The 25,091-nt window shown below is 42.2% G+C and overlaps 1 protein-coding gene across 2 annotated transcripts in view; it reads right to left on the bottom strand.

Moving 5' to 3' along the window:
* Klhdc10 (kelch domain containing 10) overlaps positions 1–16,156 on the bottom strand; it is a 61,328-nt gene extending 45,172 nt beyond the window's left edge. For both annotated transcript variants that reach the window (XM_034519037.2, XM_034519036.2), the window contains exon 1: positions 15,879–16,156. In XM_034519037.2, the coding sequence (XP_034374928.1) occupies positions 15,879–16,035 (157 nt within the window). In that variant the 5' untranslated portion in view covers positions 16,036–16,156. The remainder of the gene's footprint in view (positions 1–15,878) is intronic.
* Between the last annotated feature and the right edge of the window lie 8,935 nt (positions 16,157–25,091).

Raw genomic sequence — 25,091 nt, forward strand, 5'->3', positions numbered from 1 at the left:
GGAATCTGAAGCCTTCTTCTAGCCTTCTTGAGCACCAGGTAGGCATGTGGTACACATACATACATACATACATACATGCAAGCAGAGCACATATAAAATACATATATCTTTTAAAAAATAAAACTAAGGGCCGGGCAGTGGTGGCGCACGCCTTTAATCCCAGCGCTTGGAAGGCAGAGGCAGGCGGATTTCTGAGTTCAAGGCCAGCCTGGTCTACAGAGTGAGTTCCAGGATAGCCAGGGCTATACAGAGAAACCATGTCTCAAAAAACCAAAAAACAAACAAACAAACCAAAAAAAAAAAAAAAAACCTAAAAACAACTCCACCCTTTTTGGCTAGTCTCTCAAGCCCCCAAATCCTACAGCTCTCAAAGGAACTGCAAATACTTACAGATCCTTATAATTACCCACTACAATGGTTACTGAGACACCAGACTAGAAAAATAAAACAGAAAACAGATCGACAGCCTTCTCTCCATAAGGCTGGAAATTAAACTCAGGCTGGAGGAGGGACAGTTCAGTGGTTAGAGTACTAGCTGCCCTTGAAAAAGACTGGGGTTTGATTCCCAACACCCATGTGGAAGCTCACAACCACGTGTAATTCCAGCTTGGGGGGGGGGGTCCAACACCCCCTTCTGGCTTCTGTGGGCATTGCATGCACATGGTACACTGACATACAGGCAGATAAACACAGGCTGGAGAAATTAGTTTCCAAAAAACTAAAACTTGGCTCTCTCCTAAGAAGAATGTAACATCTGATAAAGCCCCTGAAGAATATCTGTTAGACTCAGCAGTTAATGGAACCTCATTAAAAAGAAAAGAGTTACAGTCACAAATCTATGACTCTTTTCAAGGGGGCAATTCAATGGACTTGCACATTATAGGGGAGACACCTACCAGGAGGAATAACAGAAGTTACAATAGAATGTATGACAACTTTTTGGAATAATCCAACCCTGCAAACAATGTGCCAGCTTTCTTTCAAAGTAATAGACAAGGTATTATTCTGAAAGTCTTAAATGTGAAGCTCTCTTAAGGTTCAAGTTAGTAACAACAAAAAATATTAAGAGATTTTTATTGTATGTATATGTGTAGGTGGGTACATGCTAAAGTGTCTTAGGTACCAGTGGGTAAAGTGCATGCCCATGCGGAGGGAGGCAGGGATGTCTACCTCAGACATCGTTCCTTAGCAGTCAACCTTGTTTTGAAATGGGCTCTCTCTCTCTCACTGGCACCCAGACTTTCTGATAGGGATGGGCTGGTTGGCCACAGAACCTCAAAGATCCTTGTGTCTTTGCCTCCACAGCTCTGGGACTGCGAATGTGAGCCACCCATCTAGCTTTTCATGTAGGTGCAGGGGACTCCCACTAAGATTAGGGCTTTTAGAGGAAGATTTGCCACCACCATTAGGTTTGCCGGATTAGGGTTAGTGTTAAGACTTCTAAGGTCTTTTTCAATACTTTTTCAATGAAGATTTTGAACATCTTATGGTTCCAAGAAGTTTCAAAGGAGAGAAAAACTAAAATTTCATTCTAAGTATTTATTAAGACTTATAAGATTGATTTCTGCATTTGAGCATTTAAAAGCAAAACCCCTGCCTTCATTATAGTCTACATTTTATGCAAATGAGTCTACAGTGTAGTAGTATACACTACAGCTGCTAAATCCACTTGCTTGTTTCTCTTTTTGCTGTTGTTGGTATCTGATGGTCATTACTCTGATTCTAGGAGCTTGTGTACAAAGTGCATGCTTTACTTCACAGCTACAGCCTCAGCTCTTGACTTCCTGACTCAGCATCATCTCACTCTTCCTATCTACAGCAAAAATCTGTTTAAAGGTTTTAGATGGGGGCTCTCTTGCTCTTGCCTTTCGGCTCCCTTTCTGTCCCCTCCCCCTTCCCCACCCACATGCTCATGGCTGGCCTCTACTTCTCTTCTCCCCTAGCCTCCCCTAGCCTCCACCCTCCCACTCTGCCCTGTCTTTCTCTGCCTCTACTTCCCTCTCAACTCCCTTCCCCATACCCTGAATAAACTCTATTCTATACTATTTTAAAAAACAAAAACAAAAACAAAAAAAACAAAACAAAACAAAAAAAAACAGCCAGTGGTGGCGCACACCTTTAATCCCAGCACTTGGGAGGCAGAGGCAGGTGGATTTCTGAGTTCGAGGCCAGCCTGGTCTACAGAGTGAGTTCCAGGATAGCCAGGGCTACACAGAGAAACCCTGTCTTGGAAAAAGAAAACAAAGAAAAAAGGACTGGGCTAGAGAGATGGCTCAGCAGTTAAGAACAACTGTAACTGTTGCTCTTGTCTAGGACACACATGGCTGGTGACCATCCTAACTCCAGCTCTCAGGGATCTGACACTCTCTTCTGACTCCTACAGGCTCCAGGAACACATGTGGTATACATGCATACATGCAGGCAAAATAGTCATAACATAAAATAAATCTTTAAAAAAAAATTTGACAGGCAGTGGTGGTCCATATTTTTAATCTCAGTACTTGGGAAGCAGAAGCAGGTATATTCCTGTGCAACTAAGGCAAGTCTGTCTACACCAGAGAGTTCTGAGTCAACCATGGCTGCATAGTGAGATCCTGTCTCAAAGACAAGAAAAGAGGGTTGGAGAGATGGCTCATCGGTTAAGAGCACCAACTGCTCTTCCAGAGGTCCTGAGTTCAATTCCCAGCACCACATGGTGGCTCACAACCATCTGTACCGGGATCTGACGCCTTCTTCTGATGTGTCTGAAGACAGCTACAGTGTACTCATATAAATAAATAAATCTTTAAAAACAAAAAACAGCCAGGCGGTGGTGGCACACACCTTTAATCTCAGTACTTGGGAGGCAGAGGCAGGCAGATTTCTGAGTTCGAGGCCAGCCTGGTCTACAAAGTGAGTTCCAGGACAGCCAGAGCTACACAGAGAAACCCTGTCTTGAAAAACCAAAATAAATAAATAAATAAATAAATTTGATAAGGAAACCTTCCCAGCATTTGAGAAGCTAAGGCTGTGCTATATGGTGTTTCAGGGTATGTATGATCTTGTCTCAAAAAAAAAAAATTTCTTTCTATGTATCAGATATAACTGGGAATATAGCTTAGTGCTATGTATCACTTGCCTGGAATACATGAGATCCTGGGTTCAATCTCAGTATCTACTTCAACCCCCAAAAGTAGCATGTAGCCAGGGCTAGGAATGTTTAGCTTATATCATAGTGCTGAGACAGAGAACCAGGGCCTGTCTTGAGCTAGAGGCCAGTCTGGGCTACATAGGACATTTCAGGTCAGTCTGGGCTATGAAGAGAATTTTGTCTCAAAAAACAAGTTGTAGCCAGGTATGGTTTACTTGTTTGTTTGTTTGTTTGTTTCTTTTTGTTTGTAGCCAGGTATGGTAATGTACATCTTTAATTCCTGCACTAGGGAGACAGAAGCAAGAGAATCTGTGAGTTCAAGGCCAGCCTGGTCTATGTAGGAGCTCCAGGACAGCCAGCCAGAGAGGTCTCTACTAGAGAGACCTGGCAAAACAAAACTCAAGGTATATGATTTGACTAAAAATGCCCCCCCCCCAAAGTGTATATATTTGAACATTTGGTCCCCTCTTGGTGGAACTGTTTGGGAAGGGCTAGAAGGTGTGGCCTTGTTGAAAGGGTATAACTAGGGCTGGAGAGATGGCTCAGTGGTTAAGAGCACTGACTGCTCTTCCAGAGGTCCTGAGTTTAATTCCCAGCAACCACATGGTGGCTCACAACCCTCTGCAATGAGGTCTGATGCCCTCTTCTGGTGTGTCTGAAGAGAGCAATGGTGAACTTTTAAATAAATAAATCATTTTTTTAAAAAAAGAGAGGCCAGGCGGTGGTGGCGCATGCCTTTAATCCCAGCACTTGGGAGGCAGAGGCAGGCGGATTTCTGAGTTCGAGGCCAGCCTGGTCTACAGAGTGAATTCCAGGATAGCCAGGGCTACACAGAGAAACCCTGTCTCAAAAACCAAAACCAAAAAAAAAAAAAAAGAGAGAGAGAGAGAGAGAGAGAGAGAGAGAGAGAAAGGAGGGAGGGAGGGAGGGAGGGAGGGAGGGAGGGAGGGAGGGAGGGAGGGAAGAAGGAAGGAAGGAAAGGGTATAGGCTTTGACAAAGTTATTAAAACAACCAGGAAGGTGGATTCATGAGAATCAAAATTTTCAGCTACACCATGAGTTCAAAGCCTACATGAGCATTAAGATTCTATCTCAAAAAACAAAGTATGAACTATGAATATGGCCAAAGTAAGCGAGATACCTGGGCATAGTATGACTTTGGAATGAAGTAATACACTGAGAAATATCTATTTCTGAGAACAGCACACTGTGCACACCCCTAACCCAAGGTGCACAGGAGGCTAAGGCAGGAGGATCTTCAGTTACAGGTCAGTGTAGGCTACATGGTTAGATGCCGTCTCAGAAAAGTAAGCCTGCTCTTTTCTTGGAAAGCAGAATGAGAAAAGGCAATCTGTGTACTAGAGTATTTTTCCCATAAGCTCAGACAAGTTTCACTTAAATTCATAACTTAGGTCCTTTTTTTTTTTTTTGAGGCAGGGTCTCACTATGTATCTTTGATTGCTCTGGACCTCTTCTTGCATGTAGCCCAGGCTGACCTTGAACTCACAGAGATATACTTGTCTGCCTCTGCCTTCTGAGTCTGGGATAAAAGGCATGCACCATGGCTATTTCAAGTCCCTAAATTTTTTTGATACAGCTTTAAGAAGCTGTTTTCTTTAATAGTTTAAATATGTAAATTTATTTAATACATTTTTCTTTTGAAATTATCAAATTTAGAGTCCATACTACATTGTGTGTAGAGTTCATACTGTATTGTGTGCTTATTTTTAAAAGAATTTGTTTCATGTGACACCAAGATATGTATAGTTAGCATTTAATCAAGTATACATCTAATTCAAGCTAACAAAGTTGACAATTTAATGATGAAACCATATGGCAAGAAGGTACTGTGGATAAAAAGAGAAAGAAAAGGCATCATTCAACTTCAAATTTTTTTTTTTGTTTTTGTTTTTTTTGTTGTTGTTTTTCGAGACAGGGTTTCTCTGTGTAGCCCTGGCTGTCCTCGAACTCAGAAATCCACCTGCCTCTGCCTCCCATGTGCTGGGATTAAAGGCGTGTGCCACTACCGCCCGGCAACTCCAAATTATTTTATCATCTAATTTTCTTACTAGTCATTATACTTCTCATTTTACTACCTAAGCTTACTTTCAATGATTACATCCTAGATAAGTCTAGGCTGGATTCTAAATGTGACAGGAAACCAATGTAGAATTTTGATCTAGGAAGCAATACAAATATAGTTGTGCTTTAGCCAAGATTAATTCTACACACTGGGTTATGAGTAAATGTTCACAGAAGTACCCAACTAGGGCCGGCAGATGTTCGTTTGATAAACCTAGAATACTCAATTCAACCTAGTACCTACCATATGAACCAGGTATAGTGGCTCACACCCATAATCCCAGCACTTCAGAAATAAAGACAAGAAAATTTGATCAAGGACATTCCCAATTTAACAAATTGGAGACCAGCCTTCACTGTATGAAACCCTGTCTCAAAACAAACAAACAAAAACAGCTTAGTAAAAAAGCAAGAGTTCTTTTGGGCCAGGCTGTGGAACAGAGAAGACAGACACTGTATAGGCTGGGGGCTATTAGACCCTGTAGTGGCCTCTGCCAACACAGAATGACTGATGAGGTTAGGGCAATAGATTCTGAGCCCAGTGGTTGTGACATCTGGCTGATTTTAAATAAAATAAAATAATAAAAAGTAAAATAAATAAAAAGCAAGAATTAAGGCAGATACACACCTTTAATTCCAGTGTTTGGGGGATCCATGCCAAGCAGCTCTGAGTTCAAAGCCAACCTGGTCTAGATAAGGAGTTAGTTCCAGGACAGCCAGAGTTACCTATATAATGAGACCCTACCTTGAAAAAAACATAACATAAAAGCAAACATAAACGAAGAGCAAGCACTAGACTACCTGTGGTGGCACAGACATATAACTAACTCCATTACTCATGAGCTGTTTCAGGAAAGAGATGGGGAAGTGAAGTAAGCCCATCTTAGCTGATTGCTTTGTGCTGATGGCCAAATTGATTCTCAAATTCATGTGGAATTGTAAGGAGCCCAGAATAGCCAAAATGAACCCTTGAAAGAAGAGTAAAATGGGAAGGCTCATAATTCTTTATTTCAAAACTTATTTCAAAGTACCAATAAATGAAGCAGTATGGTACTGGCATGTGAACAAACATATACATCAATGGAACAGAGCAGAGAGATCAGAATGAGCCCACTTTACTGTAATCAAGTGATTTTTTTTTTTTTTTTTTTTTTTTTTTTTTTTGACAAGGGTGATAGGACCATTCAGAAGTGAAAGAAAGGTGCTATAAACAAATGACACCAGAATGACTGGACAGAGCTCAGAAGACCCTGACACCAAGTTCAAGGACAAACACAAGACCACAAAACACTAAAGGAAAACACAGGGGTATATCTTTATGACCTTGTATTTGGCAAAGGATCTTTGCATATTGCCCCAAAACATGAATAACAAAAGGAAAAAAGTAACTAGACTTTATCATGTGTGCTTTTAGTAACACAACTAAGATAATGATAAAATGGGAGAGAATGCACATATAAATGTTAAATTATATAAACAAAGGACTGAAGTCTAAAATATATAAAGAACTCTTAAAACAACAAAAAGACAACCCAATTAAAAACAGGATGGGGCGTTTAAATATATAGCTCCCTAACAAGGAAACAGCCACAGACAAATGGTCACCACGCACATAAAAAGATGCTTGGCATTGTTAGTCATCGAAGGAAACTACAATGTAGGTGCGATACCTACAGCCCAGCTACTGAGGCTGAGGTTGCTTCACCTCAGGAGTCTAAGATGAGCCAGAACAACACAAAGACCTGCTCTAAAAAACAAGAGCATTAAGATTCTATTTCACACATATTAAAATAGTTGGTATATAAACTCAGAAAGTGAGATGACAAGTGTTTAGGAAGATGCACAGAGCGTTGGTGGGAATGTAAGATTCCACTTGCTCTGAAAAACTGTCTGGCAATTCATCAAGTGGTTAAACATATTCCGCAGTTATTACACAATTCAGCAACTGTACTCTAGTACTTACCTAAGAGAAACACATATCCAGGCATCTGTACACAGGTGTACACACAGCAGTATTACACTCAACAGTCAAAACTAAAAACAGCCTAAGTATGCATCAACAGATGATTTGGTAAATTAATATGGGAAAGACAAAAACAAAACATTGGAGGGAGTGAGATGGCTCAGCGGGTAAACGTGCTTGTTATGATGACCTGAGTATGATCCCTGGAACCCCAGTGGTAGAAAAGAGAACTAACTCCCAAAAGAATTGTTCTTTGACCTCTACAGTACACCTTGGCCCCTGTGTGACCACACAAATACACATGTATACACACAAACAAATAAATGTCAATAAATAAATAAAGTCAGGGTCAGAAAGATGACTCCTGGATTACAACACTTGCTTCATAATCATAAAGACCAAAGCTCAGTTCCCAACACCCATATAACATGCCTTAACCCTGCTCCAAGAAAACTGGAGATAGGTGGATTGTTGGAGCTTGCTGCTTCTAGCCTACGTGAGGCAAAAGAAACCCCAAGTTCAGCTAATATCCTGCCATTTAAAAAAAAAAAAAGGCAGAGTGAAAGAGAAGGATAGCCAATGCCCTCTTTTGTCTTCTGTGCAAGCATAGATGCATACAACCACACACACAAATATACAGACATACAAATAAGTCAAACTTGAGAGAGAGAGAGAGAGAGAGAGAGAGAGAGAGAGAGAGAGAGCACGAGAGCACGAGAGCGCAGGACTGTGCAGTGGTGCATGCCTTTAATCCTAACACTCGGTATTATTCTTGAGCCCTAAAGAATAAAATTGTGTCATTACCAAGAAAAGCAATGGAACTAAGATCACATTAAAGAACTGAGGTCACAGCCAGGTGATGATAGTGCATGGCTTCAATTCCAGCGCTCAAGAGGCAGAGGCAAGAGGATCCAGGCCAGCCTGGATTACACGGAGAATTCCAGACAGCCTCAGCAACATAGAGAAACCCTGTCTCAAAAAAACAATGCAAAAGAAACAAACAAATAGAAACAAATAAATAAGGAAAAAGAAATAGAAGAGAGAGGGCTCTGAAATTAAGAACTAGCTACTCTTCTTTGGTCCTGAGTTCAATTCCCAGCAATCACAAAGTGGATCACAAACATCTATAATGGGATCTAATGCCCTCTTCTGACATGCAGGCAACACATGCAGAGCGCTCATACATTAAAAAAAAAAAAAAAAAAATAGATGAGTAAAAATTTTAAATAAGACATGTTCTCTCCTGCCCTGGAACCTTTTTTTTTTTTTTTTTTTAAGAGTAACAGCAAGATGGCTTGACAACTAAAGGCACTTGAAACCTGATGACCTAAGTTCCATCCCTAGAACACACACAATGAAAGCAGAATACCGACTCCTAATGCTGTCTTCTAACCTCTCCATCTGTGCAATGGCACATCTGAACTCACATACACACAAAGATAAGCAAATGTGAAAAGGGCTGAAGTGCTGCAGAAAATGTGAACATTAAGAAATGAATACAACAGACAGGTGGATGGATCTCTCTCTGAGTTCAAGGCCAGCCTGGTCTACACAGCAAGTTCCAGGGCAGCAAAAGATACACAGAGGAACCCTGTAACAAAAGACAAAATCAACGAGGGGGGGGGAGGAATACCCTCAAAAGATGGCAGCCACTTCTATTTTAAAGATGTATTTACTTTATATATATGGTGTTTTGTCTGCAAGTATGTCTGCATTATCAGAAGAGGGCACTGGATCTCACAGGACTTCGTTGTAAGTTGACTTGTGGTGCTAGGAATTGAACCCAGGATCTCTGAAAGATCCTTAACTCTTAACTGCTGAGCCATCTCTCAAGTCCCCTATTTCTTTTTAAAGGTAGGTGTGTGTGTGTGTGTGTGTGTACATGAGCATTTCCTAGAGCTGGAGTTTCAGGCAGCTGTGCATACTGTGTGAGTGTAGGAACTGAACTACAGACCTCTGCAAAAGCAGTGCACACTCTTAAATACCAAGCCAGCTTTCCAGCTCACCCCCAATACTAAGGACTCAAAAGGCTGAGCAAAAAGGTCACTTGAGCCCAAAAAATTGCAACAAGTTTACCTGAGGCAACAAAAGCCAGGCATGGTAGTGCACATCTGAAATCCCAGCACTTAGAAGTAGGCAGAAGGATCAGGAGTTCAAAGCCAGCCTCAGCTATGTATTCATTCAAAGCTGACTGGGAATACATAAGACTCTGATTCAAAAAGAAAAAAATAAGATTTTGGGGGGCATTAATTAGCTGATTTCATAGTCTATGGAAACATAAGGAAAAACGGGAATAGAACATGGGGCAGTAATAATCAAAAAATAAACTGCTCAACAAAGCAAAACAGTAATCCCATTCTATTCAGGAACTAAGTTGGCCTAGGGATAGAATTTCACATGCAAGGAAACAGTGGGTACCTAGTCAAGTGCTCAGTGATGATGTTCAATAATGGGCAGGCATCCAGAGGAAAAGTAAAACTCCAGTTCTGCCTCAATGCTTCCTTAAACTTATATCTACACAGACAAATGCTTACACACAAAGATAAAACTATGAAAGTACCAAGAATAACACAAGAACATCCATTCCAATTTTAGCTAACAAGTACTGGTACGAGGACTGTTTGTTTGTTTGTTTGTTTGTTTGTTTTTAAAGATTTATTTATTTAATTTATATATGTGAATCCACTGACACTGTTTTCAGACACACCAAAAGAGGGCATCAGATCCCACTACAGGTGATTGTGAGCCACTGTGTGGGTGCTGGGAATTGAACTCAGGACCTCTGGCAGAGCAGTCAATACTCTAAACCACTGAGCCATCTCTCCAGCCCAAGATAATCTGTCTTAACCACAAAATATTAGGCTCAAGTGGTTCAAATTATGGTCGAATGGCTAAGGGCTCATAGGCTCTTGCAGAGGACCCGAGAGTTTGGGTCTCAGCACATGTCCTGTAGCTCCTGCTCCTGCCCCAGGGGATTCAAAATCATTTTCTGGACTGCAAGGACACCAGCACTTACATAAACATACGCATGACCATCACACAATTTAATGTTTAAAAAGCTTTACTCAAAAAATTTAATAAACTATGTAACACAGTTTAATCCTGCTTGAGAAATCTATCTATAAACAAGGTTCAAAGATAAACTGAGAAACCATGGAAAATATCTGTAACGTGTCAAAAAGTAGTAAGTACTGGTCTCCTTAGAACATGCGTTCCTATAAATAATGTAAAGCATTTCAATAGAAAAATGAACAGAATCTATAGAGACTATAAGTAACTGAAACAAGGTTCTTTCATTTGCTAAAAAGATGCTTAGGAAATATTCAGCTGGGTAGAGAGGGTTAATCTCAGCAAAGGCTGTTGGATCTCTGAGTTACAGGCCAGTCTGGCCTACAGAGCTAGTGCCAGAAAGCCAAGGCTACACAGAGAATCCCTGTCTTGAAAAACAAAAACAAAAAAAGTGGCTTAGGGTTTCAGACAGATAGCTTAGTGGTTAAAAGCACTGGCTGCTTTCCCAAAGGACCTGGGTTCAATTCCCGGAACCCACATGGTGGCTCACAACACAATCAAGAATTCCAGTTCCAGGGGATTTGATGCTCTCTTCTGATCTCTGAAGGCACCCAGCAAACACACTGTACACAGATAGACACATACATGCAAGGCAAACACCTGTACACATTTTTTAAAAGGTAAAGTAAAGGTTTAGCCAGGCATATTGTACATGCTCATAATTCTAGCACTTGAGAAGCAGAAGGATTCCCACACATTCCAAGCCAGTATGGGCTACACAGTAACACCCCAACTCAAAAACAAGGGGCTCCTGGCTCCAGATGGCTCAAGGTTTTAATCCCAGTATTCAGGAGGCAAAACAGGAAATTTTCTGTGAGTTTGAGGCCAGCCTGGTCATATAGTGAGGTCCAGGTCAGCCAGGGCCACAGAGTGAGACCCAGTCTTACAAACAAACAAAAATCTAATCATGGCCTGGGGGAATAGCTTCTGGGTAGCATGCTTGCCTATCATGTACAAAGCCTGGGTTCCATCCATAGCTATTACAAAGATGGGAAAGGGTTTGGTATTCCAATAAAGGAACCAAACAAGAGCCACCCCAGCAGATTAACACTGTCATCAGACCATGAACTGACCCTACCTCTACAAAGGGCAATTTGACAGTTTATCAAGGTTTAACTAGTGAGTATCCTTTGACCTAGCAACTGAGCTTCTAGGAATTTGCCTGCAAGATAAAGATCCTAAGTGTGAAATTCCTCACATACAGGCACTTTAAAGACCCTTCTGGCATCTCTAAACACATAATAGCTCCACCTCAAGCACAATGCACACTCCTTCTGGAAAAAACAGGCAAGAAACTATCGTTATTTGCTACTAAGGAGAGAAGCCAATAATCACAAAGGCAGAAAGAAAACTTGCCTTCTCCAAATGTTTTATTTTATTGTTTTTTGAGACAAGGTTTCATGTAGCCCAAGATGGCCTCCAACCAAATGCAGCTCTGCCATGGAGGAGACCTGGCTTTTATGCCTCTCCTCCTCAGGCTGCAATCGCAGACACTGTCATCTATGGCTAACCATGTTCTTTTCTACCACTTGAATTTTACATTTATTTAAAACTTTTAAATTAAGATTTCACAATTATTTTTCGCCTAGCTTACTGTTAAGTATATCTTCCTCTGTCATTTTCTGTGTTAGCAATGATGTTTAACTGTTTTTTCCTACTAACACATTTACTTAATTAAACGCACATATTAAAATGTAATACTAGTTTTCTGTCCGCCAATTCCCTTAGTCTCTGAGCTGTATTTCTAAATGTTTTATCTACAAAACAGCAGCACCATTCCCTATTTTTTCCTAGGTATATAAAGATTATTAATTATTAAACTAAAAACCTAAGAATGTTCTTAGCCTGTGGGGTAAATGCAGCATCACTGCTGTATCCTAAAAAATAGCAGAAAAGGGCCAGCAAGATGGCTTAGCAGGTAAATGAGCTTGCTGCCAAATCCAATGACCCGAGTTCTAGTCTTAGGACCCATACCGTAGAATGCAGAAGAAGAAACCTGACTCCCAAAAGCTGCCCCGACACCCACATGCACACTGTGGTACATACATAAGGGAGTGAGTGTACTCACAGTAAGTAATTATGTTTTAAAGGAAAAAAAATCTTAGAAATAGAAAAGATAGAACAGCAAGGCAATATTCAAAATTTCAAAAACACTGTGCTGAGACAATGTCTGATGTAGTACTTGATACTTGGAAGGACTTGATATTATCTGTTTGTCCAGAGCCAGTGAGGCTACGGAGGACTAAACTACAGCAATCAAGTCATTATACATTAATATCTTATATATAATGCCAATGCATTAATTTAATCTTTTTTTAAATTAAAAGAAAATAAGGTTTTTCAAGACAAGGTTTCTCTGTGTAACCCTAGTTATCCTGCCTAGATACCTGGTCCCCGTGGAGCCACAAAGAATATCAGGTGCCCTGTAAGTAGAGTTACAGATGGTTAGTTATAAGTCACTATGTGGATGCTGGGAATGAAAACCCGCTTCTCTGAAAGAGCAGCCTCTGAACTTCTGAGCCCTCTCTACAATCCCTAGTTAAAAATTGTTAATACATTACATTGTGGTACACACATACAGATATAATTTGTATATATGTATATATACACACACAGATATAGTACATCTTTCTCAACAATATTCACATACATATGCTACATATACCTTAGGAAAAATGGGTGATACTAGGAGAGGGTACAGGGAGAAGGGCCATGTCAGAAAGGCGAGAGAAGGCTCTTATGGAAAAAAATACAACTGAGATCCAATAAAGGTATGTGAGATAAGAGGAGGAAGCACAAGGATTCCTCCAGGACAGAAGACTGTGTGCCGTGGCTTCCTGTGGTGAGGGAAGCAGAGCAGAGAACAGAGAACAAAATGGAGGACCAACCCAAGGTGAGAAACCAGACAGTGTGGTGCCTTTTAGGACACGATAAGGGTCTTCACCTTACTGTGAGAGCAATGAAGCAGCAAGGAAGGTTGAGTATGGTGGCACATGCCTGCATGCCACTACTTTAGAAGCTAACACAGGAGGATGGAAGGTTCAAGGCCAGCCTGGACAAAGGTGAGACCCTATCTTAAAAACAAAAAAGCTAAAAGAAAAGGGCTGTCAGCAGAGATGATAAAAGATTTGTATTGTCAGAGATCAGTGCTGTATGAATGGGAGGTTCTAGCAGGGGTAGGACGGCTGCTTGAAAAGCTACTGCAGTAGACATACAGGACAGAGACAGAAGAATTAGTTACAACAGAAGCACAGTCAACAAGACTAGGTAGCTAATTACAACTGATGCTGGTGGGGAGCTTAAGGAGACCCTGCTTTCAGCTTTCAGATTCCTATAAGTAGATGGGTAAATGTCTTACCACCAAGCCAGGCACAGCAGCACAGGCCTTTAACCCCAGCACATAGGAGGTAGAGACTGGAAGATCTCTTTGAGTTTGAAGCCACCCTGGTCTACATGCTATATAATAAGATTTTTGTCTTTTAAATTTTCTCAAAAGACACTATCCCCAAAAGACAATGGGAACATTCCAGAAAGACCACCATATTGTACTGCTTTGTTTCATAGGGATTGGGCACAAGACAGAAATGTTAAAAAAGAAGAAAAAGGGTTCTTCAAGTATGTGGAAGCCTTGGTAAAGAAGGGTGAATTGGAAAATAAGAATAGAAGTCAAAAGAGATGGAAAATTAATACACCAAACAAACACACAAAAACAAAAAAAGAGGAAGAAATGACAGGCCTCCATCGTCTGCCATAAAACAGAACTACACAACCCTATTCCTCACTACCACTTAAAAGATGTTTAATTATTTCAAAGTAGAATAAAGAGCTATAATATGCAATACCTAGGAGAACAAAGGATTAGTATGAAAGAATTTACTCTTTATATCAAGGTACACTGTTGAGATATCGGAAATTTTCTAATTTTGAGAACCAAAGATGGAGACCACCTATGTGGGAAGAAGGATCTAAATGCCAGCCTGGAAGAAAGGAAGCAGAACAAAGACTGATGACTCCACTTCTCCAATTTTCACAGTTTAAGCACGTTTTATCTTCATCTCTGGACAAATGGCTGCTCTTGTCCTCATGTGCTAAGGAAATGCAGAAATAGCTCCATACTTCAGGTCCTTATATGAAATCATGGCTTACCCTGCCCTCATGTGGTAGCAGAGGGAAACTGCACCAATATGTTACAGGACCGTGAGAATGCCCACATGAAGTTCACGGTAATAATTAATCCATGACCAAAGACTTAAAGATTGCAGGCAGAAAGCAAACTGGGAATAGTTCTTGCCATTGGGATTTATCTTCTAAGCTAGTAATGCATAAAAACCTAGGGTTTTGTTGTTAACTGGTGATAACAAAAACAGATGTCTTCTTTTTTTCTTGTTAAAGATCACATGTTTAGCAATTCCAGGATATCCAGTCTGATACTGTTTTTTCAAATCCAATTCATGGTATATTCGATTATTTACAAATGTTTCAATTTTATTTTAATGGCATGCACAAATGGGTTAATGAACATTTCTGGCACACATCAAAAACCATATCACAAATATTAGTAATTGTCTCTTTGAATAAGTAAAATCCCCTTCGTTATCTTTAAATTAATCAACTGATTTTTTTATTACTTAGGAGAACAAGTCACAATAGTAAACACAATTCAGAAACAATCAGGTTCTCAAAACTAAACAAATATGTCACTGATACAATCAACTTAACACTAGTCACACAAACACACACACACACACAAACATGGCGAAGGTCTAATACATCATTCTTGACAATTCTCTTCACGGTGAAAAAAAAACACGATTGCCCAATATAATGATTGGCATTCTGTGAATGATTTAATTCTCTACCTTCCTTTTAACAGACTGAAAATTTGTAAACGTATGCTTTCTACAACTGTTTACTCACATATCGATTTGACTTTGGGCTTTTTTTTTTAAAGGCATGTGAACTCAAAGACCAAACCACGAAATTATAGCAATACACATATTTTTTCCAATTTTCAGTTTTGATACCGGGGTCACAGCATTTCGTTTATTTTCATGATCTTCATTTCTCCCCTTTTAAAATCTAGACACCATTATCCATTCTGTCTCTGTACATCCATCCCCAAATATAACTGATTCAACCGTTTCCTTTAATCTTTTGGGCTTTTCCATATACTCCCTAGCCAACACACACACACACATGCTGATTCCGTTTCAAAATACCCAACTCTTACACAGTTTGTTGGCTTTTTTTTTTTTTCTTTCAAACAAAATCACTCCTATATTGCTCGTCTCCTCTCCTTAATTTGGCCCTCCTTTTGAAATAATTTTCCACAGCTAAACGCCAATGTCTTTCTTTCACAACACCAATCTGCAGAAGGGGGAAAGATTAGGAACCGGGCAAGCGAAACATTTGGGAATGTCAAAGAGACAGCGGCCTCTCCTTCGGGAAGAAAACACAACTCTCATCACCGAGCTGTCGACACAGCGAGACTTTTCTTCAGGCGTGCTCCGGTTCCCCTCCTGACCTCAACGCCACCTTCCTGGTGCTCTGCTTCCCTGTCCTCGGCTGTGTGTCCGAGGGGCAGCAGAGCCTGGCGACCGCCACCTTCTCGCCGGCAGCGGCCCCACCACTCACCTGGCAGGTGCGGCCGTCCGGAGAGCTGCACGAATCGGTTGAGCTGTCCGGTGCCCCGACCCCCGCCGGCCGCGCCAGCCCCGCTAACCCCGCTGGCCCCGCCGGCCGCGCCTCCTCCCCGCCGGCGGTTCCGGTCCCAGCCCTGGGCAGCCGACATGGCCCGCTAACGATTGCCGCAGCCCGGTCCCGGCAAGCCCCTGCCCCGGCTGCGCGAGCCGAGCCTCCTTCCCGGGCTCCTCAAGAGACCCGGGAGACAGGGGCCGGGGGAGCGCCGGGCTCGCCAGTAACCAATGGCTGGCCGCCTTGGTGACAGAGGACCAATGGGCAGTCTCTTTCTTGGCAGGTGGAGGGAGGCGGGGAGAGACGTGGTAACCATAGCTATAGCTAAAAAGAGGTAGGGGGAGAACAGGCATAAGCAGCCGCTCACAGAGCGCATCAATTCCCCGGCGCTAGCCCGCTTCGCCGGGATGCTGGGTGCTCAGACCAGATAGTCGAAGTCTGAGCGGGGAGGTTACGCCTGAGGAGACTCCCAAGCAGGGTCGCTGTCCCGGCATGGTCGATACTCCGGAACTCTGTCCCATAGGCACTGCATTTAGAAGTATCATATGTACACAATGCATGTACTTGGCGTCAGTACATCTGTCTGCAGTTCTGCAGACTGAGACCGGGTCTGCGGACTGTTGCCACACACAAAGGACTCACGGGAGGTGGGGGCGGAAGGAGGAGTCAGATGAAATCTAAAAAACTCCCGGCTTTCATCATTTGTTTTGTCTCATAGTAAGTAGCACTGCCCGGACCCCGGCCTAAGCCACGTCAAGAGCAAACAGCTTTAAACCTGATTAGCAAATACCGAAAACTGTTTGATCTTCGAGTAATCGCAGAAACGCAAATGAAAATTCCAATAAGAAAACCTTTCAGGCTACACAGATATCAATGAAGATCTTTAAATAACACGCTTGTGTGTGCCTGCCAAGGGAAAAAAAGAAAGAAAGAAAGAGAGGAGAGAGAGACAGAGACAGAGAGAGAGAGAGAGAGAGAGATTCTCATAGATGACCGACGATCATGTAAATGTTTTTATTCACACACCCCTCAATTGTCTTACAATATGCACAATTAAAGACAGAAAATGGAGCGGACGATGTGATTTTAAAATGTAAATATCAGAAATTCCCATCGTTTCAAAATTAAACAGAAAATTTGGCTTTGAACTTGGGGAGGCGCAGTGCACAATGGGAAAATGCAGATACACATTGCTGTCTCCAAATAAGGAAAAAACATAAATTTCTCAAGGGAAACAAAACCTTTCAAGATCTTATCTGATGGCTGGCTGGCCTCCTTGGTGTTTCACACCTGAGAACCTCACGTGTTGGATTTTTTTTTTTTTTTTTTTTTTTTTTTTTTTTTTTTTTTTTTTTTTTTTAAGGATTGGGGTGGAGGAGGAGAAAGTGCTGAGACCAGAAGTATCCTTTCATCTCAGTGAGAAAATTTCATGTTGCCATGAATTTGGGTTTGTCCCCACACCCAGTTTCTGTAGGAAAAGAAGTATTTTATCCACTACGTATTATAATACAGTTTATTAAAATGTTTGACATCTGCAAAGGGGGGGGGGCATGGTGTTAGAGTTGTAGATAACTCAGTTGCTTAAGTACTTGTCTAGCACCCAAGGTGCAGTCCCCTACCACAGTATAAAACTCAGCATGGTGGCACACTCTTGTAATCCCAGAATTGGAGATGGATGGTGGCAGGAAGATCAGGCATTCAGGTTCAAGTCCAGCCTTACTCAGCTACATTACAAGTTCAAGGCCAACCTTAGCTACATAAAATCCTGGGGGTGGGGGTGGGGGAACAACCAGGACCAGGGGCTAGAAGAATATGTGCAGAGCACTGGCTGGTCTTCCTGAGGACCTGGGTTCGATTCCTAGTACTCACAGAGCAGCTCACACCCATCTGTAACTCCAAATCTAGGATCAGACACTCTTACGACCTCCTCCAGGTGCTGGCCATGCAAGTGATGTACATGCATACATGCAGGTAAAACACCCAGACATATTACATTAAAGAAAAAGAGGCAGGACCAAGCAGAAGTCCAGTGTGATGGTGCTTGCCTGTATCCCCAGCCCAGCACCTCACTGGTAGATGTAGGAGGCTCATAAATTCAAGTGCCTTGGCTATGTAATGAGTTTAAAGCCACTCTGTGATTTATGAGACTGTCCCTAATCGCCCCCCCCCCAAAAAAACAAAGTCTGTGGTCCTAAAACTGGAAAAACAAAACTAACGAATGTTAATTTCTCTAAAGAATTGTACACCCATAGCTGGAGAGATGACCCAGCTAGCAGTTAAAAGCACTGGCTACTCTTCCAGAAGACCTGGATTTGATTCCCAGTACCCACATGGCAACTGACAACCATCTGTAATTCCAGTCCCAGAGAGTCTAATTCCCTCTTCTGGCCTCCACAGCATAAGGCACACATAAGTGACACAGACATACATGCAAAACATTCACACGCATACATTAAAAAAATAAAGAATTGTACCAACTGAACAACCCGATTCTAATATAAGAAAATATTCTTTTTCTAAGGTTTATTCGTTTATTTTATGCATATGAGTACACTGTAGCCATCTCCAGGCATACCAGAAGAGGACATTGAATCCCATTACATATTATGAGCCACCATGGGGTTACTGAGAATTGAACTCAGGACCTTTGGAAGAGCATTCAGTGTTTTTTAATTGCTAAACCATCTTTCCAGTGTCGAGAAATGTGGTCTTTCTAGGAGAATTCTATCTAAATAAGGAATGATAGGATACCACCATTTTGCCATCCTTAATGAATTAAGAGGTCTTCCCCCTTGAATGTCTGCCGACACTAGCATCACATGACAGTATGACATGATAATGCAGTAGGTGAAAGGGGGAAGAAAAGCAATGAGGGCCAGTGTAATGGTTCAGTGGATAAAGGCAGAGAGAATGTAGGAGCTGAAAGATGGGAGGCAGCGCTGTGAGACTCTACTTACTGCACTGCAAATAAATATCAGCATGGTTACCTGCACAAGACCAGGCTGGTCAACATTCCAGCAGAGGTCTGTGTGGAGGGAGTGGGGCTCTACTTCTAGCTGAGGAACTCTGGACAACTGATGGCTACTGGATGAGGGTCATTCTTCTTCAAAGGTGTGGCTACTGGTAGTTGCTCATGCTCCAGTGTATAAACCCACACCCACACATACCTAGGGAACACCATCTGGACTTAGTGGTTGTTGTTTTTTTAAAGCTAAGAGCTATGGTTCAGCAGTTGAGAGTGCTTATTCTAAAGGACCCAGGTTTGATTCCCAACATCCACATCAGACAGTTCACAACTGCCTATAGTTCAGTTCTTTACAAACATAGTACATATAACTCCATACACACAAAGATAAACCTTTAAAAGGTCCTGGACATGGTAGTAATTCCAGCCACTTAGAAGGTAGATCTCTGTGAATTGGAGCTAGTCTGGTCTACATATATTCTAGGGCAGTCAGAGATATAAAGTGGGATACTGGCTCCGAAGGGAAGAATTGGGGTTCGGGGGAGAGGGTTAGCTGGAGAGATGGCTTGCCAGTAAAAAGCACTGGCTGTTCTTCCAGAACAACTATATTCCATACATAGTACCAACATAGTGGCCCACAAACACGTGTAATTCCAATCCCAGGAAATCCAACTCCCTTTCCTGGCCTCTGTGGCCAACATACATGAACACAGTACACAGCCATACAGCCATACATGCAAACACTGACATATATACATTAAAAAATGAGGGGATGGGTGTCAAAACAGAGTTTTGTTTATTTGTTTGTTTGGGGGTTTTTTTTTGTTTTTGTTTTTGTTTTTTTTTTTTTTGAGACAGGGTTTCTCTGTGTAGCCCTGGCTGTCCTGGAACTCACTCTGTAGACCAGGCTGGTCTTGAACTCAGAAATCCACCTGCCTCTCTACCTCCGGAGTGCTGGAACTAAAGGCATGCGCCACCACTGCCCAGCTACAAAGGCAAAGATTTAATAAGGAAAATTATGTGGTAATAGTTATACAAAAACAGCCCAGTGGCTAAGAGTAATGGCTGGGGATGTGGTGGGGTGTTGTGGAGAATACTGGAGAAAAGTGATCAATCAGATTAGAAATAGATAAGAATTGATTCTTGTAGCTGGATGATGGATCTCTGTGAGTTTGAGGCCAGCCTGGTCTACAAACAAATTAAACAAAAAATGTAGCTTTGATTATTTTTTCCCTCATCAAGAGGTTTTTTAAGAACAGTTCTCAAAGGAACAATTCTAGATTACATAGTGTAGACTATGAACTTTGGCTAATAATGGTGTGCCAATGCTGGTTCATTGTTTCTAACAAATGAGCCGCACACCGGCAGGTGCAGTGTGTTGATAGATGGAGAAGCTGCCCAGCAGGGACAAGATAGCTGTGAACTTGCTGTACTTTCTGTGTCATTCACTGTGAACTGAAAACTACTCTGAAAAATAAAGAGTCATTCATTCAAAAGTGGGATTTGTGGGAAACTCTGCCTAGGAAATACAGGAACTAGAAAATTCTTCCCTATAGATAGTCAAATAGACAGACTGTATTAGTCAGGGTTCTCTAGAGTCACAAAATGTCTCTATTAAGGGAATTTATTGGAATGTCTAAACATCTTCAGTCCAACTAACTCAGCAATGGGCAGCTGTGAGTGGGAAGTCCAAGAGTCCAGTAGTTGCTCAATCCTATGAGGCTGGGTGTTTCGGCTGGTCTTCTGGTTAAGCTAGAATCTTGAAAAGGTAGGTTCTGACAGATGTGTTGGCAAGTAAGTGCAAGCAGTCAAAGCTGTCCTTCCTCCAATGTCCTTATGTAGGCCTCCAGCAGAAGGTATAGCCCAGATTAAAAGTGTGTACCACCATGCCTGGATTTGGAACTTGCTCTGTCCCATGCTGGCCTTGAACTCACATCTGTCTCCTGGAATTAAAGGCATGTACTACCGAACCTGGGCCTAAACTTTTCATTGCCACTATGCCTCAAGATCTGGATCACAGATGTGCCCTCTATTTCTGGACTGTAGTTCAGTTGGGGTGTGCTTGAGTTGACAACCAGGAATAGCCATCACACAGCCCTACTGTGGAAGACAGAATGAACTATAGAACTTTTTGTTTTGTTTTGTTTTTGTTTTTTCGAGTCAGGGTTTCTCTGTGTAGCCCTGGCTGTCCTGGAACTCACTCTGTAGACCAGGCTGGCCTCGAACTCAGAAATCCGCCTGCCTCTGCCTTCCAGGTGCTGGGATTAAAGGCGTGCGCCACCACCGCCTTGAACTTCTTATCCTCCTCACCTCCACTTGCGAGCCCCGCTCTGCCCAATTTGTACAGTATGCACTAGGCAAGCACTCTCTCATCTATCTGCATCCCCTCCCTTGGGGCCTTTTAACCCTCCTCTCATGCTCAGTCAGGCATTTGGTCTTTGCCTTGTAACTGTAAGAACTTGATGCTGATCCTCAGAACCCACCTAAATAAAAGCCAGAGCCCCACTCCAATCCCTACCTCCCCATAAGCCAGGAATGGTGGCACATGCTGAAAATCCTGGTGCTGGAGAGATGGAAACAGGTAGTTCCCTGGGACTCACGGACAAGCCAGCATAACCTATTTTGCCAAATTTTAGGCCATTTAGAGACATTATCTTAAAAAACAACAACAAGGCAGACATCCAAGGTTGACCTCTGGGCTTCACACACACGAATATACACTTGTACACCACACAAGCATACATGCATGCATGTGCGTACACAAGACATGTGAGCCACATGTCTTCTAAGGATTGAACTCAAGTTGACAGGCTTGGCTGCTGTTACCCACTGAGAGACATCTCCCTAGCCTCAGTGTGTGTGTGTGTGTGTGTGTGTGTGTGTGTGTGTGTGTGTGTGTGTGTGTTGTATTAAGGCTACATCAGTGAGCTCCAGGCCCAGTGAAAGACCTTACCTAAAACAAGGTGGAGACTGAGAAAGACAAATGACATCAAGCTCTGGCCTACACACCTAGCCATATGTACATAAGTGTAGCCAGTATTTGCTACTTTGTGCGTTCGTTTTTCCCCTGCCCTTTATCCCCCCTCCCTCTGTTTCACCCCCTAACACTAGGTAGGAGAGAAACAAAGATAGAGGGGAGAAAGGAATTAGGAAAATCCCTGAATCTAATTTCTTTCCTTTTGCTTTTTTGGCTGGATTACTAACAAATGGCAACCAATCCCACTGAACGATCAACAACCACCAATCCCCACCTCTAAGTGCTCTAGCATCTATATACCCTCTAAAATGTTTGCTGAATACCAAACACCGTGAAATTGCAGAAACTATCTGCAGCTGGCAAAACCATGCCCCCTGCTAGAGCACCAGAGAAGTCATAGCCAGTTGCTGCTGACAGTCCAATGCAACCCCACATCCCTACACCTGGGATTAAAATGAAAACACATTCTTATATTTAAAAACAGTTCTCTGTTTTTAAAGAAACCCAAATTCCAAAATGGCCGTTACATGTGAGTGCATACACATACACACAACAGTATGTACATATACCTACATCACACACACCAAAGAAAATAGTAATAGATATGTAGCAAAAGAAAACACTAATGGGGCTGAAGGGATGGCTCGGCGGTAAAACAATAAAGCCTCCTCTTGCAGAGGGACCTGGGGTTGATCTCAGCACCCACGTATTCAGCAAGGCTTTCATAAATGTAAAATAAATAAATTTAGAGGAAAAATAAAGACTAGCCATGCACGCACGCCCAGACATGAGTCCAGGCATCTCAGGAGAGTCACCCTTAGGTGTCATGTGATTCTGTGGCTTCTTAAGTTCCAGTGATCCAAGGCTGTAATTAAGATAAGGTTTAAAGATTAAGCAGGTCCAGTGAGCTGGCTCAGAAACTGAAGGTACTTCCTGTGCAAGCCTGGCCACTTCGATTTGATCCCTGGAACCTAGAAAAGATGGAAGGAATTGACTCCACAAGTCACCCTCTGACCTACATGTATGCTGTGGGACATGTGTCTACACGTACACAGCATACAGACACACACTAACAACAAAAACATGAGTGAGTCGTGATGGTGCATGCCTTACATCCTAGCCCTTGGGGGGGGGGGGGCAGAGGCAGGTAAATCTCCATGAGTTTGAGGCTAACCTGGTCTACAAAGTGAGTTCCAAAACAGTCATGGCTACACAGTGAGACCCTGTCTGGAAAATGGGAGGGAGGGAGGGAGGGAGGGAGGGAGGAAGGAGGAGAGTGGGGGTAAAAAAATACAGTTTAAGAATTAAAAATGTAGAGATGTAGGGGGCTGGAGAGATAGCTCAGAGGTTAACAGGTCCTGAGTTCAATTCCTGGCAACTGGAGGGTGGCTCAGAACCATCTAATTAGATCTGGTGCCCTCTTCTGACCTGCAGGCACACATGCAGGCAGAAGACTGTAAATAATACAGTAATAAATCTTTTGAAAAAAAATTAAAGAATTAAAATTAAGTAAAAAAATAGTTTCTTTTTTCTCTCAAAGGACTTCCTTTTGTAAATGGTATTTTTTCCTGGTTTTTTAGACACAGGGCATCTCTGTGTAGCCCTGGTTATCCTGAAACTCACTCTGTAGACCAGGTTGGTCTCAAACTCAAAGATCACCTGCTGAGATTAAAGGTGTGCACTATCACTGCCTGGCTGTAAATGGCATTTTAATGTATGTTCTTTAGATAAGCAGTTTATTTATTAAAACATTCTTGTTTGAGAAAAACAAGTTGTCTACAGGAAAACCAGCAATACATATCTCTGAAGACTGTTTTCACTTTTGCTGAAATTTCTGGCTCTTGGCTGCAGGCATGTCACTGAATTCTGCAGTAAGGAGGCTTCTTTTTCTTCCTTTGCCCCCTCCTTTTTTGGAAAGAGAGCTTCATGAAGCTCTGACTGGACTGGAACTATGGAGACCAGGTGGCCTCAAACATACAGAGATCTGTCTTCTTCTGTATCCACATGCTAGATCCATGGGTTTTAAGTTCCAGTGTGTGGGAACTGTGTTGGAGTCAGGAGCCATAGGACATAAGTTGAAAGAAAAGAGATGATCCTGCTGTCCTCTTTTCTCACTGTCCCTAAACATCAGTCTTCCAGCTGGAGTGTTTGGACCATGAGGTACAGGTTCCTTCCCAATGACCTCATCCACTTCAGTATTAAGACTGGGTTTCTACCTGGTAGTGGTGCCACTCAGGAGGAAGAGGCAGGCAGAGCTCTGTGAGTTCAAGGCCAGCCTGGTCTACACAGCTAGTTCTAGGACAGCCAGGCCTACACAAAGAAACCGTTATCTGAAAAACAAAAACAAGCAAACAAACAACACCAAAAAAAAAAAAAAAAAAAAAAAAAAAAAAAACTGGAGTTCACAGCCCCATCTCTCCTTCTGCTGCTCTATAGAAGTATTCTTTAAAAAAAAAAAAAAAAAGATTTAATTTTGTGTGTATATGTGTGTGCCTGAGCATAGGTATATACACGTGTTCATGCAGTTGCCTGGAAAAGCAAGAGGAGGGCATCAGATTCCTGGAACTGGAATTACAGATGGTTATGAGCTACCTAACATGGGTACCAGAAACCAACCCCAGAGCACACAAGCTTGTGTGCTCTTAACCACTGATTCACCTCTCTAGCTCCACACCTCCCCCTTTAAAAGAAACTTTTTTTTAGGTTTATTTATTTAATGTGTATGAATTTTTTGCCTGCGTGTACATATGTGCACCGTGTGCTCTTGGAGTTTGGAAGACAGTCCTGGGTCCCCAAGAACTGGAGAAGAGATAGTTATAAACCACCATGTAGATGCTGGGAACTGAATCTAGGTCCTCTGCAAGAACAACAAACACTCTTAACTGCTTAGTCTTCTCTCCAGGCCCCACTCCTTTTTAAAATGTAACCTAGGCTGACCCTGAACTTTGCAGGTAGGACTGGCCTGGAGTTTCTAATACTCCTTTTGCTACCCTTGAGTGGCAGAGGTATCAAACATATGGTTTTCTCAAGACTCTGAAGCCAAGTTAGGTTCTCAGTGGGCCTTCTTTGGCGCTTGTATAGTCATAATTTTTAAATGATAGGATGGGCCTAGATATGACGCTTAGTAGGAGAATGCTTATCTAGCTTGTGTGAGGCTATGGGTTTGATTTCCCCCAGCACTGACAACATCACCTCTTTTGTTCACTATTTT

The sequence above is a fragment of the Arvicanthis niloticus genome, chromosome 15 (genome assembly GCF_011762505.2).
Source record: "Arvicanthis niloticus isolate mArvNil1 chromosome 15, mArvNil1.pat.X, whole genome shotgun sequence".
In the NCBI taxonomy this organism is placed as follows: Eukaryota; Metazoa; Chordata; class Mammalia; order Rodentia; family Muridae; genus Arvicanthis; species Arvicanthis niloticus.